Source organism: Armigeres subalbatus, chromosome 1 (assembly GCF_024139115.2).
Source record: "Armigeres subalbatus isolate Guangzhou_Male chromosome 1, GZ_Asu_2, whole genome shotgun sequence".
NCBI lineage: Eukaryota > Metazoa > Arthropoda > Insecta > Diptera > Culicidae > Armigeres > Armigeres subalbatus.
In genome coordinates this window covers 50,790,508-50,808,558 of record NC_085139.1, presented here as the reverse complement: position 1 = coordinate 50,808,558, position 18,051 = coordinate 50,790,508, and the positions used below count along the sequence as shown (strand labels likewise).

General features: G+C 42.4%; 1 protein-coding gene across 1 annotated transcript; it reads left to right on the top strand.

Moving 5' to 3' along the window:
* The first annotated feature begins 1,081 nt into the window (after positions 1 to 1,081).
* Positions 1,082 to 17,811, top strand: LOC134208386 (uncharacterized). The gene is made up of 3 exons (XM_062684372.1): positions 1,082 to 1,365; positions 1,490 to 1,668; positions 16,991 to 17,811. The coding sequence occupies exons 1-3, from the start codon at positions 1,273 to 1,275 to the stop codon at positions 17,580 to 17,582; spliced, it is 864 nt and encodes a 287-aa protein (XP_062540356.1). The 5' UTR covers positions 1,082 to 1,272; the 3' UTR covers positions 17,583 to 17,811.
* Positions 17,812 to 18,051: the final 240 nt, after the last annotated feature.

The following is an 18,051-nucleotide window of genomic DNA, read 5'->3' as shown; positions in this document are numbered from 1 at the left end:
GGAAATTGGCAATATAAAAGTTTAGAAATTGTGTGGAGCTTTCCACATTGTTTCTCTTTGGAGTTGTAGAGGTTGGAAAATTATAAAATCCAATTTTAAATCCATTTCAGCAGTGAAGAAATTCAGAAGCAAGAGATGGAAAAATAATTTGTAAAACCGTTTGTCTAACAATCCACCGCATTCAGATGTTCCCATTCATGAATAAAGTAATAAATTCCCTCGCAAATCTCATTCACATAGTTGGTAGGTACCATCTGCTAACAGTGAACCTCCAACATAGGACGTGGAGGTGGTCAACCGCGGGTACGGTCAGCATGAAGAAAAAAACGGCCGTGGATTTTCTCCTCGTACGGTTTTTCGCGGGCACTACGCTGCCGTTGCTGCCCATCCAGAAAAGCAGGTTCCTGTCATTTTCGCTAAGGCTGCCCGCTGGTTGTAGCATTTAAAAAAACATTGCACGTAAATACAGCATACCGGTTGGATGAAGATAGAGAGGAAAGTTACTGGCGCAATTTCTTGCAAAACTTTAAACCGGTAGGATTGCTGCATCTTCTCTGCGGTGCACTGTGAATCATTTATTGAGCTTTGGCGACCAAACTCGAAAATCAAATTATTGAAAATAAATTGTGTTGAATACAAACACTTGTAGGAAGTAGTTGAGTGCAGTATGTACTTTCACTGAGGTGCAATCGTTATGTGGTTTGTAGAAAATCTTACAAAATTACCTGAACTGACTAATGAAACTCATTCGGAGGATATCTTAACACATCAATTTCAGAGTCAAAAATTTATATCATGATACATATCATTCAACGTCTTGACATGAGACAATGCCCGTTGGGGAAAAGTTTTAAAATCAATATCTATTTTAAACCCACAGTGCTCTGGACGAAATGAGGCATCCGAAGAACGAGATCGTCACATGCGACGCGAGAGTACCAACGTACAACAACACATGTCGGATGCGTTTTGCCATATCTCAACAAGTCTTTCCCCATTTTCAGGCAGAGCAGCGATATCTGGCAGAAGGCGAGAGTGTCACGGCGGTATTGGCTTTCTTATAAATACGACATCTCCGCGCTAGGACGCAGTTTTGCTTCGGTGAGTTCAAGATCAGCATGTGCCAGGCGGGACTTTAGCGCTACCAATGGACAATAATTAGCCGGAAACTTTGAACAGTGTCACGAGATTTGTGATTGGTCCCATTGCACGAACGTTCTTCCAGTGGATAAATTAGATTAATGGTGACGTGATTGGAGATTGTGACCGAAAATGAAAGTGGTACGATTTCTCCTGCTTGGCGTGCTGGTAGCAGCCACTTGTGCGAACCCCGCCGTGGATAATGGCAGTCCCATCAATCATGTGGTATGGCAGAGGAGTTGTTTTAATTCTAACATGTTCTCGAATAGACTTCAACAAACTCTAGTGCTGCACATTGGTTCAAACTAAAAAAGTGTTTTTGTTGTCGTTCCATGTACCTAACCGGCAGTTACCGACTGCGGCCAGCAAAACAGCCCTGGAGGAATCCTTTGTGAAACGGTTGGGCACCAAGTGTACGCAAAAGGATAACAGCTCCTGTGTGATGCTGAAGTTGGTGAACTACATGAATCGGATACTGAAAAAGTCCAGCATTGCGCTAGGCGATAGCGTGGAGCTGACGCAAACCAGGTAAACAACGGGTTTGTAATTGTTTAATGGTTTGAAGAAGAAAAACAAGCAAAACAGTTATTCTGGTTCAACGCTCTCTTCTTGTCCAGGACATTAGGAAGGACAAAGTTTTAATTGAATCGTGTTTTAGTAGAACATTTAAGAGATTCTAAATGGGTGACTAAATAGTGACATAGTTATTTCAATGGTTTCAGGTAAATGTTCAGGACACAAAAAGTTAATAAGCTGCTTCCGCAATATTATTACTACTATCAATTCGCATTATTGTGCAATTTTCACCCTTGATATAAAGTAAACAAATGGAGAACTAGATACAATTTATTATTTCGATGATGGCTCACACATTATCTCATTAGATATTTTGCCATCTTGGACCGTCACCATGGGCGTAGCCAGGATTTCGATTATGGGAGGGCGGGGGCAAATTTTTTAGGTCTTCTGAATTGTAGTTTAATAGTAGTTTTTGAAAAACACATGAATATTAGTGCTTGGTACTTTTTCCTTTTAAGCTCCAAACACTTTGAAACCAAATCCACAACCAACAGTAAAGGCTGAATCTCAACAGCGCGTTGCGCGTCAGCGTTGAAGTCAGCGTTTTGCACTAAAACGTAATGCCAATAAACGTGACGCATTCACGCCCGGATTCTTTAGGAATGCCTCCAGCAATTTCTTCGGCAATGTCTTCAGGAATTCCACCATCAATTTCACCGGGAATTGACCGAAAATTTCACCATTATTTACTCCAAGAAATCCTCCACGAATTATTTTATAAGTTCTGCAGGGAATTCTTCAGATAATTCTTCCGTGCTGTTACTCATAAAAAATCTGAAAAATTGCACCGTGGAATTCCTAAGAAAATCCGCAGAATTGCCAATAAACATTCCTGAGAATTTCGCGAAAAATCTTCGAACTTCCTGTGTAAATTCCATAATTTTTTCCGTGAAAGTTTCGAATAATTTCTTGTAAAAATTTCAAAGAATTTCTCCAGGAATTCCACCGAAAATTTATATAGAAATTATACCGAAAATAAAATCAACAATTGAATTTTTGGAGGAGTTCCTCGATTAATTCCCAAAGAAATCCAGAAAGAATTCCGGTGGAAACTTCAAGATTTCCACTGGACATCCTGCAGGAGTTTCTTCGAAAATTCCTCCCGGAATTCTTCCAGGAGCTCAACCGGCAGATCCTCCAAGAATTCCTTCAGGATTTCCTCCGAGAATTATTCCGGTAGTTCTATCGGCAGTTTCACGGATTTCACAGAACACGGCTTTCCGGATAAACTGACACGGTTGATCAAAGCGACGATGGATCGGGCGATGTGCGTAGTTCGAGTTGCAGGGGCATTCTCGAGTCCCTTCGAAACCCGCAGACGGGTACGGCAAGGTGATGGTCTTTCGTGTCTGCTATTCAACATCGCTTTGGAAGGGGTAATACGAAGGGCTTTGGGACAGTTCGTCGAATGACATTTCGTCGAATGACGTTTAGTCGAATGACATTTAGTCGAAAGTACATTTGGTCGAAGGGACATTGAGTCGAATGGACATTTACTTCTTCTTCTTCTTCTTCTTATTGGCATTACATCCCCACACTGGGACAGAGTCGCCTCGCAGCTTAGAGTTCATTAAGCACTTCCACAGTTATTAACTGCGAGGTTTCTAAGCCAAGTTACCATTTTTGCATTCGTATATCATGAGGCTAGCACGATGATACTTTTATGCCCAGGGAAGTCGAGACAATTTCCAATCCGAAAATTGCCTAGACCGACACCGGGAATCGAACCCAGCCACCCTCAGCATGGTCTTGCTTTGTAGCCGCGCGTCTTACCGCACGGCTAAGGAGGACATTTAGTCGAATGGAAATTTAGTCAAATGGACATTTTGTCGAATGGACATTTGGTCGAATGGACATTTAGTCGAAAGGACATTTAGTCGAATGTTGGAAGTGTCGGTAATAGGTAATTAGTTAAATAGATAATTCGTCAATAGATTTTTGGTTATATTTGAGTAAATAATCCACAAGACACATTAATAAGCTGATTGGAGGAATTCAGTAGACATGAGGAGGTTCAATCAGCAGCGAAAGAAACGTATACGGATGTCATTGAGGTTGCATAAACACCAGGGTCTCCAGCAGCTAACAGAAACTGCTGGAGACCCTGGTAGATTATAGAAAAATTAAATCCTACAGAAATAGTAAAATATTAGGTACTGATGGTGAAATACCCTCTAATCTATTTTTCGGCACATGGTCAAAAACCAATGATACCAATGTTATTTTGCCAATACTTCATCGTAGTCGGCTTTGGAACATTCACGGAAGAAATAAACTACCCAATAGTGAGTTTAATTCACCCAACCTCGAACATCCGTACGGGAAGCCAAAATTGAGTAAGTAGGGTCGAAGTAGTTTGCCTTTACTCCCATGTTAAAAAAGTACCCAACGAAAAATTTATTGACCCAAATTTAAGTTTAATTCCCTCAATTTCGACCTCAGGTAATAAAACTCAAAATTGGCTTCCCGTATTGAACTGGCGTCGTTGGATTGTTTGGCTCCTTTGTTTTTGACAACAAAAGAAAGAGTGGATGAAAGCGAAGAGAAAAAATAACTCAAAAGTAAGTTTAAAAGTACTCAATTTTGGGTACTTTTTTTCTTCCGTGTTTATTCTAATGACATTTGGTCAAATGACATTTCGTCGAAAGAACGTTTAGTCGAATGGAAATGGTTTTCTTATTATTTTCATTGAAACTCTTTCTTTCAATCAATATTTATACAATAATTAGTTCAGAATAAAATTCCAACCGTTATTCGTTAATTATTGGCCAAATGGTCATATGACCTAATCTATTCGACGTCATATCTATTGACGAAGCATCATTCAACTCAAGTCAATATCCAGTTGGGAAAATTCTCGTTTTCGTATTATTTATTCTTTTTATGAACCCACCATTCTTTGGACAATATTGGCGCAATAATTATGTGACTTTTATAAACACCACAATAAATCATTCAATGTTTATTGTTATTACCCAAAGTTTTTTTTTAATAGCCATTCGACGGAACGTTATTGGACTAAATGTACCAAGATTTTTAGTTCGAAAAACCGCTTTTGAACAAACGTCATTCGACAAAATGTACGAAGATTCTTCATTCTAAAATATGATTTCGACTAAATGTCCATTCGACGTAGTGTCCTTTCGACCAAATGTCCTACGTCTCTAGTGGATTGAAAAATCATTTTCGCCTAAATGTCCCTTCGATCAAACGTCAATTCGACGTAATGTCCTTTCGACCAAATGTCATTCGACTAAATGTCATTCGACGAAATGTCTTTCGACGAAATGGTACAGATTCATACGAAGAGCAGGGATTAACACGAGTGGTACAATTTTCACTAAGTCCGTCCAGCTATTTGGCTTCGCCGACGACATAGATATTATGGCACGTAACTTTGAGAAGATGGAGGAAGCCTACATCAGACTGAAGAGGGAAGCCAAGCGGATCGGACTAGTCATCAACATGTCGAAGATGAAGTACATGATAGGAAGAGGTTCAAGAGAAGACAATGTGAGCCACCCACCGCGAGTTAGCATCGGTGGTGACGAAATCGAGGTGGTAGAAGAATTTGTGTACTTGGGATCACTGGTGACTGCCGAAAATGATACCAGCAGAGAAATTCGGAGACGCATAGTGGCTGGAAATCGTACATACTTTGGACTCGTGGAGGACCAACGCGCACTCGGAGTTTTCGAAAGGAAAGTGCTGCGTACCATCTATGGTGGGGTGCAGATGGCGGACGGTACGTGGAGGAGGCGAATGAACCACGAGTTGCATCAGCTGTTGGGAGAACCATCCATCGTTCACACCGCGAAAATCGGAAGACTGCGGTGGGCCGGGCACGTAGCCAGAATGTCGGACAGTAATCCGGTGAAAATGGTTCTCGACAACGATCCGACGGGAAGGTGGATCGATCAGGTGGAAGATGACTTGCGGACCCTCCGTAGCCTGCGTGGTTGGCGACGTGTAGCCATGGACCGAGCCGAATGGAGAAGACTTTTATATACCGCACAGGCCACTTCGGCCTTAGTCTGAATAAATAATAATAATCTATCGGCAGTTCCTACGGGGGCTCTCTGAAAATTCTTCCGGGAATTTCTCCAGAATTTCCTCCGGGAATTATACAGAAATTCCTCCAGAAGCTCCTTCGAGAATTTCTCTGGGAGCTTTTCAAGGAATTCTCCAGGAGGTCCTCTGATGATGATGATGGTCCAGCTACATACCCCTACAAAGGTTTCAGCTAGATGAGATTTTTCTATAAGGTGGATTCTCCAAGATTTTTTTCCGAGAAGTCTTCTGGTAGATTCACTGGCAGTTCCTCCGGAGGTTCATTTAAAAATTCTGCCGGAAGTTTCTTTAGAAATTCCTCCGGGTGTTCCACCAGTAGCTCTTCCAGGAGATCATTCAGGCTTTTTTCAGGAAATCATTTAGGCTTTCTTCAGAAAATTAGCTGGAAATTTCTCCCGAAGTTCTTCCGATAGTTTTTCTGGGAGTTCCTCCGGAAGGTCCTCTAGGAATTCTTCTAGGAGTTTCTTCTAAAATTCTTCCTGGAGTTCTTACGGGAGCTCCTCCGGCAGTTCTTACTTGAATTCCTTCGGGAGATCCACCAGTAGTTTTTATGAGTATTTCTCCAGGAGGTTCACCGGCAGTTCCTTTGAGAAGGAACTCCCAGAGTAATTTCCGGAGGAACTCCCAGAGGAATTTCTGTAGGAATTGCCGGAGAAAGTATCAGAGGAATTTTCGAAAGAACTGCCAGAGGAACTTCTAGATGAATTATTGAAGAACTTTAGGAAGAATTTCTGAAGGAAATCCTGGAGGAACTCTCGTAAGAACTTCTGGATGAATTCCAGGACAAACTCCTGGAAGAATTCTTAAAGGGCCTCCCGGAGGAGCTCCCAGAGAAATTTTCCGAGGAACTTCTGAAGGAATTTGTAGATAAATTCCCAAAGAAAGCCTTTATGAACTCCTGAAAGAAAGTCTGAATGAATTTCCGGAGGAACTACTAGTGGCACTCCCGCAGAAATTTTCAGAGGAATACCCGGATTTGAATTTCTAGAGGAACTTCCGAAATCCCATTTCCCTTGAAATTCCTGCCAAATATCCCCTGTGAAGTTCCTGGAGAGATTACTAGAGGGACTTTTGGAAAAACTCCTGGGGGAGCTCCCGGAGGAACTCCCACAAGCACTTCCAGAGGAATTCTCACAAGGTAGTACTGAAATAATTATTGGATAAGTTCATGAAGGAATGTCTGGAGAAATATCAGAAGGAATTCCCGAAAAAATACCAGGAGGAATTATTGCAGAAATTACCAGATGAATTCCAGAAAGTATTCCCAGATGAACTGCTGGTCTTTGTTTGTTCTGAAGAAATTCCTGGAAGAATTCTTGGAACATATCCTGGAGGAACTCTAACATTAATTTCCGAATGAAATTCTGGAGTAAACTCCGAGTGAAGTCCGGAAAGAATTCTAGATATTTTGGCTGTGCATATGCACAGCATATGTTTCGAAATGGACAAATTGATATGAAATTTGTGAAAAAGAATCCACGTGTCTTGGAGGGACTCGAACCCTCAACCTCCTACTCTCTAGATAGGCGTGATAACCCCTACACAACAAGACCACTTAAAAGTCACGTTTGCGGAAAAGCCATCAGAATCCGAGTACCAACCTCCACCGTGGTTAGCTCTCTTTTTTGCAAATTGAATATCTTTCGGATGCTTGATTTGTCCAATCTCCACATGTGCTTTACTGTTGTATATCCACAGTCAAGCGAGTGCACATTGTTTATTAAACGAGAGGATCGCACTCCATGCCGTCCAGCAACGGGCTGGGCGGGCTGGTATAGAATGCGAATCAATCGCACTCTGCTGTGCCGTAGGCTTGCTTGGCTAAAGCATTTGATGAGTTTGATTTGAACCGCGGTGGATTCTGATTCGGTACTCGGATTCTCGGATTCTGATGGCTTTTCCGCAAACGTGATTTTTAAGTTGTCTTGTTGTGTAGGGGTTATCACGCCTATCTAGAGAGTAGGAGGTTGAGGGTTCGAGTCCCTCCAAGACACGTGGATTCATTTTCGCAAATTTCATATCAATTTGTCCATTTCGAAACATATGCTGTGCATATGCACAGCCAAGATATTTAACAAAACAATGGTTTTCGTACGGCCGAGTTTCCGAATATGTAATATGCAATTAATTGTAAGAATTCTAGGACAATTTCGCGGAAAAAATCCCGGAGAAATTCCTGAAGGAAGAGAAGAATTTCCGGGGAAATACTTGGACGAATTCGTGGAGAAATTCCTAAAGAAATTTCTAGAGGAATTCTTGAAGGATGTTCTGAAATAATTGCGGAAAGAATTCCAAAATGTAATTCTAGAGGATTGCGCTATTGAATTTACACACTTAAAATAAATCGCCGAATTCGGTAAAATTTTACCGAAATTCCAACAGCAGAACTGTTCGGTAAATAATTTTACTGACTTCCGGTGATTTTGACAGTTGAACAATGGAAAAAATTACAAAAAATCTGTAAAATAATTACCGAACAGATCTGCTGTTGAGATTTCGGTAAAATTTACCGAATACTGTGAAACGAGTTAAGTGTGTATAGAGGTATTCCCGGAAAAAGTCCTGGAAGTTATCCCGGAGGAATTTAAGGAAGAGTTCCTGGAGGAATGCCCGGAGCAGTTTATTATAGATTAGCAGATGAAATTATGGAGCGAAATCGGAGGATTTCCGTTATAAATTACTGAAGAACCTTCTAGTGGAATTTTGGGAGGAAATTCCATATGTATTCTTGGAGGAACTCTAGAATGCATTCCTGGACGAAATGTCGCAGATTTTCCTGGAAGAATAGCCGAAGAAATGTCTAGAAGTAAAATTTGAAGGGAAGAAAAGAAATATTCAAGAAACTTCCACATGTATTTCCTAAAAAAATTTAGTTGGGGGTTTCTAGATAAGGAAAAATTACAGTTACAGAAGAAGGATTTTCAAACGATTTTCAGAGGAATTTGTGGATAACTTTCCGGAGGAATTTAGAAGTTCCCAGAAGGATTTCTAGGAGCATTCTTGAGCCCGAAATGTTTCGAGTTGTTTTGAAATTTCATATAGTATGGATCCTGGATACCCTTATAAGTTTTCTGGGAATCTTTTGAATTTCAAAAACCTTTTTCTGAATATGATTAGATCGTAAAGTACACATCCCGCATAATGAAAAACGACATACCATGCAATCAAAATTACATATGCGTCATAAGATATATTGTCACTATTCACTTCATTGTTAGCATACAATTTTAAGCTGGATTCACCATACTAGCCCTACATCAACACTAACTGTTAATACATAACATGCTGTCGATGTGTAATTATATAGTTCTTCAATTGTACATCTACCAACAGATGTATGGTACATCGAAAATTTTGTTCGAAAAAACGACCGCATTTAAATGTTAATTATACTTAACCGCCTATTACTCATATGGTCGTTTGGCCGTTTACCATCTGAGCTACTGTTGAAATAGTATATGAGACTGTCCATTTATAGTTAACTACTATTAGTGAGACCATCGCTACAATCACACTTATTCTCTTCAATTATAAGAGATGCTGTCTACGTATGGTCCATGATTATGCGGGATGTTTAAGCGAATTCATTTCAGTACCCGTTCAATCTTTCCACCATTTAGGGGGGGGCGACGGCGTCCCCCCCCCCCCTGCCCCCCTCTAGCTACGCCCTTGACCGTCACGAAATCATGTAAGATTTCAAACGCTAATGCCTTTTGATGGATTTTTGAGAATTATAAATCAATCGACTCTGCAACTCTCCAGAAATTTGTCAATTTGCTTAAAACTTTTGGTTATTTTCGATAAACTATTGAAAATTTCAATTCTTGTCCTACCCAGTAAAAATATCATAACCAACCAATCCCATTCATGCATTCCCAACACGGACATCAGAATGATGTAAGTTACGGGCCTTATGCTATCGTCGGCGTCAGCGGCACTACAGTGAAATTTTCTTGCATAAATTGGTTCTTTTTATACAAGGAAAGGTTGTTATGTGAAGAATTTTGTTCAAAGTGCAAGTTAACCGCTTTGTGACGCAAGAAAGTTGCGGTCCGTAGCGCGTCGGAGGGAGAGGCGCGTCGGAGGAAGATGCTTCAAATATTTATTCGCTTGGATGACAGCCAAGTGGAATTTTCTCAAGATAAGGTACCTCGGGGCAAGTGGGACCTAAAAAAACGCTAGTTCAGCAAAATTGTTAACGCATACTTAGAAAACAAGATATTTCACAACATTAACCACGGATACATCATTATATGCTTCCGTTGTTGAAGTGTAGACGTGTTGTAAGCCATTTATTCATTTACAAAAAGTATTGGTAGTAAAAGAAAAAAAATTACCTGTAGGACCCACTTACCCCTTCAAATGGGGCAAGTGGGACCTATTCTGTTTTATACTGTCGAACTAAACTAATTAAAGGAATATATAATGTTCATATTATATCTGAGTCGTAGTATTTTTGGAACATGAATGGAGGATTGTTGCTTCTCGGATTTTTGTTTTTGCTACAAGGAAGCGATTATAATTTTAGTACATATGATCACAAGACAACAGCCGATTTACTGTTTAATTGGCTCTTGTCTTGTTTTTCATTAGGTTACTTTTGTACCCAAAGTTTTAGGTGGAAGAGAGGCGCAAATCTTTATTCACCATTCGAGTGAATGTTTCTGTGTTTAGAACACAGATTAATTCATGAATCAATACTTCAAAAGAAACGTTTTCGTTCAGGCGATGCACAGTGTTGCAAATTTGTAATATAACGAAATTGTCAATTTATGTGTTGAGCACTTTATTTATCTGAAAATCTGTAAATTTGATGCGAAATTTGAAAATTACAACCCACAAGACAAAATCTGTTGACCTTTCGTAGAACAAATAGATTATTTGCACTGTAAACGGAAAATATCGCACAGTTATAACTATTGCTCTTTTTAATGTGGGAGAAAAAAAATTAGAATAAAAAAATTTCAGAATGAAAAAAAAAAACCAACCGTTAACTAACTGTTCAATACTATTTAACAATGAAACCAACGATATCAAACTGCATCTTATTCAGATCCATATTATATATGAGTGTCGAAGTTTTTTTACACTATACAACGATTTAAAAACAGTTAAAATTGCTCTATCAAAATTGTTGTTCAAATATGTCCCACTTGCCCCATGTATGTTAAAACTAAAGGGCAAATGAAAATTGTAAATTTTGGCTTTAATTAAAACTTACAAATCTTTTTCGATGTCACACAATTATTTCATTGCTCAAACTATTTACCTTCCAAATCAATGATAAATTTAGAAACGGCTATTCTGTTGGAAATCCATTGAATTAAAATAAAAGTAATAGCTTTTCCCGGTAGTTTAAAGTCATGGCCAAGCAATAGCATTAGCGTGGTGTCTCAAATGGTTTTAATTCCAAATATTTTTGTGTCGGCTGTATTCGTTGATAGTCCTGCTTCATCTTTCTAGAAGATTGTTACCATTAAAAACCTTTATCGATTGATCGGCAGCCATAGTACCCACTTACCCCGAATTTTCACTTGCCCCGGGGTACCTTAGTTATTTGGTTTTGTTGTAGTTTGTGATAGTGTAAGTATTGAGAATAGATCGATCCTCAGGATCACAATTTTGTGGAAGCGAAGGCTTAGCCGAGACAAATTTTGTTTAAAGTGCTAATTATAATTGCTTGCGATAGCAGAATGTTGCCATCGGTAGCAAAATCACGAGCGGATGTCACAAGGAGAAGCATCTAAAACGTATTCGCATGAATGGAAATAACGACATCACGAAGGTAGTGCGTAGTGCGAATATTGAATCCGACCACTACCTCGTTGCAGTATGTCTGCGCTCAAAACTCTCGACGGTGTACAACACGCGTCGGAGTCGTCTGCCGCGGCTAAACATTGGGCTGCTACAAGACGGCAGACTAGCCCAAGACTACGCGCAGCAGCTGGAAGTGGCAATCCCAATGGAAGAGCAGCTAGGCGCAGCGTCTCTTGAAGATGGCTGGAGAGATATTCGATCCGCCATTGGAAGAATCGCAACCGCTGCATTAGGCACAGTGCCCCCGGATCAGAGAAACAACTGGTATAATGGCGAATGTGAGCAGTTGGTTGAGAAGAAGAATGCACCATGGGCGAGATTGCTGTAACACCGCACGAGGACGAACGAGACACGATACAAACGGGGGCGGAACAGACAAAACTCGATATTTTGAAGGAAAAAGCGCCAGCGGGAAGATCGAGACCGTGAAGAGACGGAGCAACTGTACCGCGCTAATAACGCACAAAAGTTCTACGAGAAGTTGAACCGTTCACGTAAGGGCCACGTGCCACAGCCCGATATGTGTAAGGACATAAACGGAAACCTTCTTACAAACGAGCGTGAGGTGATCTAAAGGTGGCGGTAGCACTACGAAGAGCACATGAATGGCGATGTGGCAGACAACGGTGGCGGTATGGTAACGAACCTAGGAGCACGCGCGCAGGACATGCGACTTCCGGCTCCGAATCTGCAGGAAATCCAGGAGGAGATCGGCCGGCTGAAAAACAACAAAGTCTCTGGAGTTGACCAACCGCCAGGAGAGCTGTTTAAACACGGTGGTGAGGCACTGGCTAGAGCGCTGCTCTGGGTAATTACCAAAGTTTTGAAGAATGAGGTTTTGCCGCAGAAGTGGATGGAAGGTGTCGTGTGTCCCATCTACAAAAAGGGCGATAAGCTGGATTGTAGCAACTACCGCGCAATCACATTGCTGAACGCCCCCAACAAGGTACTCTCCCAAATTTTATGCCGTCGACTAGCACCAATTGCAAGGGAGTTCGTGGGGCAGAACCAGGCGGCTTTTATGGGCGAGCGCTTACCACAGACCAGGTGTTCGCCGTACGTCAGGTATTGCAGAAATGCCGCGACATCATCTATTCATCGAATTCAAAGCCGCATATGATACAATCGATCGGGACCAGCTATGGCAGCTAATGCACGAATACGGATTCGTACGTACTTTGGACTCCGCAAAACGCTTCGATCGAAAAGAGTTCGCCGCCGTACTAAACTGACTATCCACAAAACGCTTATTAGGCCGGTAGTTCTCTACGGATACGAGACCTGGACGATGCTCGTGGAGGACCAACGCACACTGGGAGTTTTCGAAAGGAAAGTGCTGCGTACCATCTATGGTGGCGTGCAGATGACGGACGGTACGTGGAGTAGGCGAATGAACCACGAGTTGCATCAGCTGTTGGGAGAACCATCCATCGTTCTCACCGCGAAACTCGGAAGTCCAGCCAGAATGTCGGACAGTAATCCGGTGAAAATGGTTCTCGACAACGATCCGACAGGAACAAGAAGGTGAGGAGCACAGCGGGCCAGGTGGTTCGATCAGGTGGAGGACGATTTGCGGTCCCTCCGCAGACTGCGTGGTTGGCGAAGTGCAGCCATGGACCGAGCTGAATGGAGAAGACTTTTATGTATTGCACAGGCCACTCCGGCCGTAGTACATACGAGTTATTTTCGGCTGCGTCTTTCTCTGTCGCGCGTTCGTGATTCCGCTACCGACGGAAACTATATGTCATCACCAAGCGATTAATTTGTTCCTTGATCAAAATTCGTCTCGCCTCAAGTTGTGTATTAAGAGCTGCTTTCACTGATGGTAGCCAATCGTTAGTACTTCAGACAATAAGATTCAATCTGAGCACTGCCGATGCTGACGACGACCGCACTACTCACCGGTGTGAATAAAATTTCTGACAGGAATTCTGCCTATGCCGATGGTAGGACCGTGGTCTGCTCTTCGCAGCATCTCGAACGAAATGGCTCGCACGCGGAGAAGCTGCTTACTTGTAATCAATAAAGTTAACCCTGTAGTCACGCCCCTTTGGTGAGTGTTACGGTGACACAATATTTAAACTCATACCGATCAACAAAAAGGTGGGACTAATGGCCCTTCTTTATTGATTAAGTATAAGAAAACTGCTTTCCCGCGCGCGCGTGGCATTTCATGTGAACTACTTAAATTCGTTTTTATTTTTGTAGAACGATCACACTCATCAAATGCTCTAGCCAAGCAAGCCTTTTGCAGTGGCACAGCAGAGTGTGATTGATTCACACTCTATACAAATCCACCCAACCCGTTGTTGGGGACATAGAGTGTGATGCTCTCGATAATATATAAGGTCCGCAGACTTTGAATATACAACAGTAAAGCACATGTGAAGTTTGGACAAATCAAGCATCCGAAAGATATTCAATTTGCAAAAAAAAGCTAACCGCGGTGGAGGTTGGTACTCGGATTCTGATGGCTTTTCCGCAATCGTGACCTTTAGTCGGTCTTCTTGTGTAGGGGCTATCACGCCTATCTAGAGAGTAGGAGGTTGAGGGTTCAAGTCCCTCCAAGACACGTGGATTCTTTTTCGCAAATTTATAAATTTGTCCATTTCATAACAACAGCAAAGATACTTACTTGATACTTGATGGGCTACAGCTCTTCGATAAACCTACGCCAAATGGAGTATCCTTCTCCACTGGACTCGATCCTGGGCGCTTCCAGTCGCCCTGAACATTGAGCGCCGTCAGGTCCTCTTCAACTGCAAAAAGCCATCGTGTACGCGGCCTTCCACGAAGCCTGCGGCCTCTTCCGGGTTCTCTACTAAATATTATCTCCGCTTGACGTTCTTCCGGCATACGAACAATGTGACCAGCCCACCGCAGTCTGCCGTGTTGTACAGGCTTAATAATATCCAGCCCTTTATACACCTGGTACAATTCGTGATTCATGCGACGCCGCCAGATACCGTTCTCCTGTTTACCGCCGAGTATTGTTCGCAGCACCTTACGCTCAAACACTCCGAAAGCTCTCCGATCAGCGTCCTTTAACGTCCGTGTCTCATGGCCGTATAAAGCCACCGGGAGAATCAGAGTAGTATACAGCGCGAGTCTTGTTTTCGTTTGCAGACTACGGGACTTAAGCTGGTTACGAAGTCCGTAAAAAGCCCTATTTGCAGCTGCAATACGCCTCGCGGGTAACATTATTATCGCACGTCACTAATGTTCCAAGATACACAAATTCTTCCACCACTGCAAATTTTTCACCATCCAGCACCATTTCGCTACCACCACCACTAATGAACCCACGTTGATTGCCAGCGACCATGTACTTCGTTTTGCTGGTATTGATCGTGAGTCCAATCCTCGCTGTCTCCCTCTTAAAAGGCACAAAAGCCTCTTCCACGGCACGGCGATCATTTCCGATAATATCGATATCGTCCGCAAATCCCAGGAGCATATGCGATTTTTTGATAATGGTACCGCTTCTTTGCACACCAGCTCTCCTAATCGCTCCCTCGAGCGCTATATTGAACAGTAGATTAGAGGACTCATCACCCTGCTTCAATCCATCTAAGGTAACAAATGACGTCGATATTTCATCCACGACCCTTACACTTGATTTCGATCCGTCCAACGTTATACGAATCAGCCGTATCAGTTTCGTCGGAAAACCATGTTCAAGCATAATTTGCCATAATTCATTCCGTGTCACTGAATCGTACGCCGCCTTGAAATCAATAAACAGATGATGTGTCTCAATCTGTTGAACAGAAAACGGGACATAATTTTGTACGCCGAATTAAGGAGGGTTATTCCTCGGTAATTGGCGCACTCCAGTCTGTGCCCTTTCTTAAAGAGAGGGCAAATGAGGCCGTCCAACCAGCTAGCAGGCATTTCCTCGTCTTCCCATATTTTCGACATAATATGGTGCAGAACTTCATAAAGCTGCTCACTGCCATGTTTGAGAAGTTCAGCCGGGAGCTGGTCCTTCCCCACAGCCTTATTATTTTTCAGCTCTTCAACAGCTTTTTTAACCTCATCTAGTGTAGGTGACTCCACAGCTTGTCCATCGTCGCTAATATTTATTCTGTTCACCGATGCACTGTCACTTCCTCCATTCAACAAAGTCTCGAAGTGTTGCTTCCACGTGGCAGCCACTTCAGTTTTATATGTCAGCAAATTCCCTTGTTGGTCGTTGCACATGACGGGAGATGGCGCTGTCTTTCTCCGCACGCCATTGACAGACTCATAAAACCTCCGCATATCGTTCTGCTCCATTTTTTCCTGCGCCTTACTAATAACTTGTCCTTCGTACTCTTTTTTCTTCCTGCGGTGGGTTCATTTTTCGGCTGCTCTTGCTTCTTTGTACCGATCTATATTCGATCGGGTACCCGACACCAACATCCGGCTTCTGGCAACGTTCTTCTCGTCTGTCACTCTCTGACACTCCATATCGAACCAACCATCTGGATCGACTCTGTGCAGTGCCTACCACTTCTCGTGCTGTTATGCTCACCGCTCCATGGATCGACTCCCATAGATCGTTGATGTTGTCGCTAACGTTGATTGCACTTATCCGTTCGTCGAGCTTCTAGCGGTACTCATCCGATACTCCTTCCGCCGACAATCTCAGGATACTGTAACGCATCGTTCGCTGTGATCTTTCGTTCGATACAGTTGACAACCGTGATCGAATTTTACTGACAACAAGGTAGTAATCAGAGAAAAGATATTTAACAAAAAAAAAAAAATTTCGTGCGACCGAGCTGCCGAATAATATGCATTTAATTATTTTTTGTTTGTTACATTATTTTCAACACTTCAAGTGGATGGATGGTCACTTCATCATTGATTTTGTTTCAATCATCACCTCAATTCAAATCCAAGACTTGTATAAAAAGTGTGTTTTTGCAGCGAACATATGGTCGGGGTTCAGCCAAATACACATACCCCAAACCCTATTGATCGGTTATTGCGTTGTTTTCTCATTAATCCTAAATGCAAGGTGCGTAATTTATGGTTCGGTACATTCAAAGTTAATTGCCTATATGCCGGGTATTAAGCCACCCGGAGTGGAAATTAATTACTATGTCTGAAACTTGATTATGCATATGTACAACATGTGATAGATTTAGTTCGGAAAAGGTATTGGAGGGTAACCGCCCCTTCGGTGGGGTTTGATCTCATTTTATGGTTTCTCTCAATTTATGGTTTCCAATCAGCAATTCAATAAACTTCTGAATAAATGTTGCTCTTTTTGTTTGGCATTCGACGAACACATCACTCTCGTCTTCACCCGCAAATCTGCAAATCTAATTCAATTTATTGTCGGAACCAATTTCATTCCAATTTCCCATGCGTACCTTTCCGTCCTACTCCACAGAACTGACGACACCATGGCGGACGACCCGGAGGAATTGTCCGTCCTGAGCCGCTCGGCCAGCTCGGACGACCACAAGCTGAGCGTCATTGTGGCGGACAAAATCTGGCGCTTCATCCAGAGTCGCAGCGTCAAGTGGAAGGCCTTTCGGGTGGCAGATGTGGTCGTCGCATCCGGCGAAGGTGGTAAACTGAACTTTGGCGTATCGCTCGACACGAGGAAACTGCTGGAGGAGGGCCGAGGCAGGATGAAAAACTATCACCATATCCTGATGGCGTTCGTCATGAAGGCTGGCATCGTGGGCGCACTGGTGCTGAAAGGAATCGCGCTGCTCGTCGGCAAAGCGCTGTTGGTGAGCAAGTTGGCCCTGCTGCTGGCCAGTGTGATTGGCATCAAGAAGCTGCTCCACAAGAAGCACGTAACGTACGAGGTGGTGGCCCATCCACCCGAGCACCATCACCATCTGGACACGTACAGCTCGGGATGGGCTCGGGCCATCGATGGGTTCGTCGATTCGTTCGCCAAAGGGTTGGAAAACAATTTGGTTATGAAGGATTCGGACGAAATGGCATATGGCGCACAAAGGCAACAATGAGTTTCCCGTTCGTGAACCGACGACCTGTTCTTTCTGCTGTCAACATTGGAGATTGGAAGCACTTGGTACCTGAGTTTATTTCTAAATCATTCTGTCCTGTGATATTTCTTTGCCGTTTTTTTGCTCACCTGCGTGTTTCATGCTGAACTGAAGTTTAATTTATTTACTAACTATTTATAACTATTTATTTAACAGAAATAAATTATTTTCAATTTTTCTAGTTGTCTAAGTGATTCAATCAATTGATTCGAAAATCTGTTTATTTAAGGCAAAAAAGAACTTCGTCGAATTGCAATCTCCATTAGCAGCCAAAAAGCTACTAATAATCGAAAAACTCAAAACTTTCAAATTCTATTCTCAGGCATGATGCAATCTATTAAATTTCAAATCCGAGTAAAAACTAGAAACATCGTGTTGCCAGAAACACGGATGCCCAATTAGACAGCATTAATCGCTACCGCTTTTGCTG

Coding starts and splice junctions, on each gene's coding strand:
- LOC134208386 (XM_062684372.1), top strand. CDS start 1,273: ATGAAAGTGGTACGATTTCTCCTGCTTGGCGTGCTGGTAGCAGCCACT. Junction 1,366..1,489: donor GCAGTCCCATCAATCATGTG/GTATGGCAGAGG, acceptor CCTAACCGGCAG/TTACCGACTGCGGCCAGCAA. Junction 1,669..16,990: donor GTGGAGCTGACGCAAACCAG/GTAAACAACGGG, acceptor CCTACTCCACAG/AACTGACGACACCATGGCGG.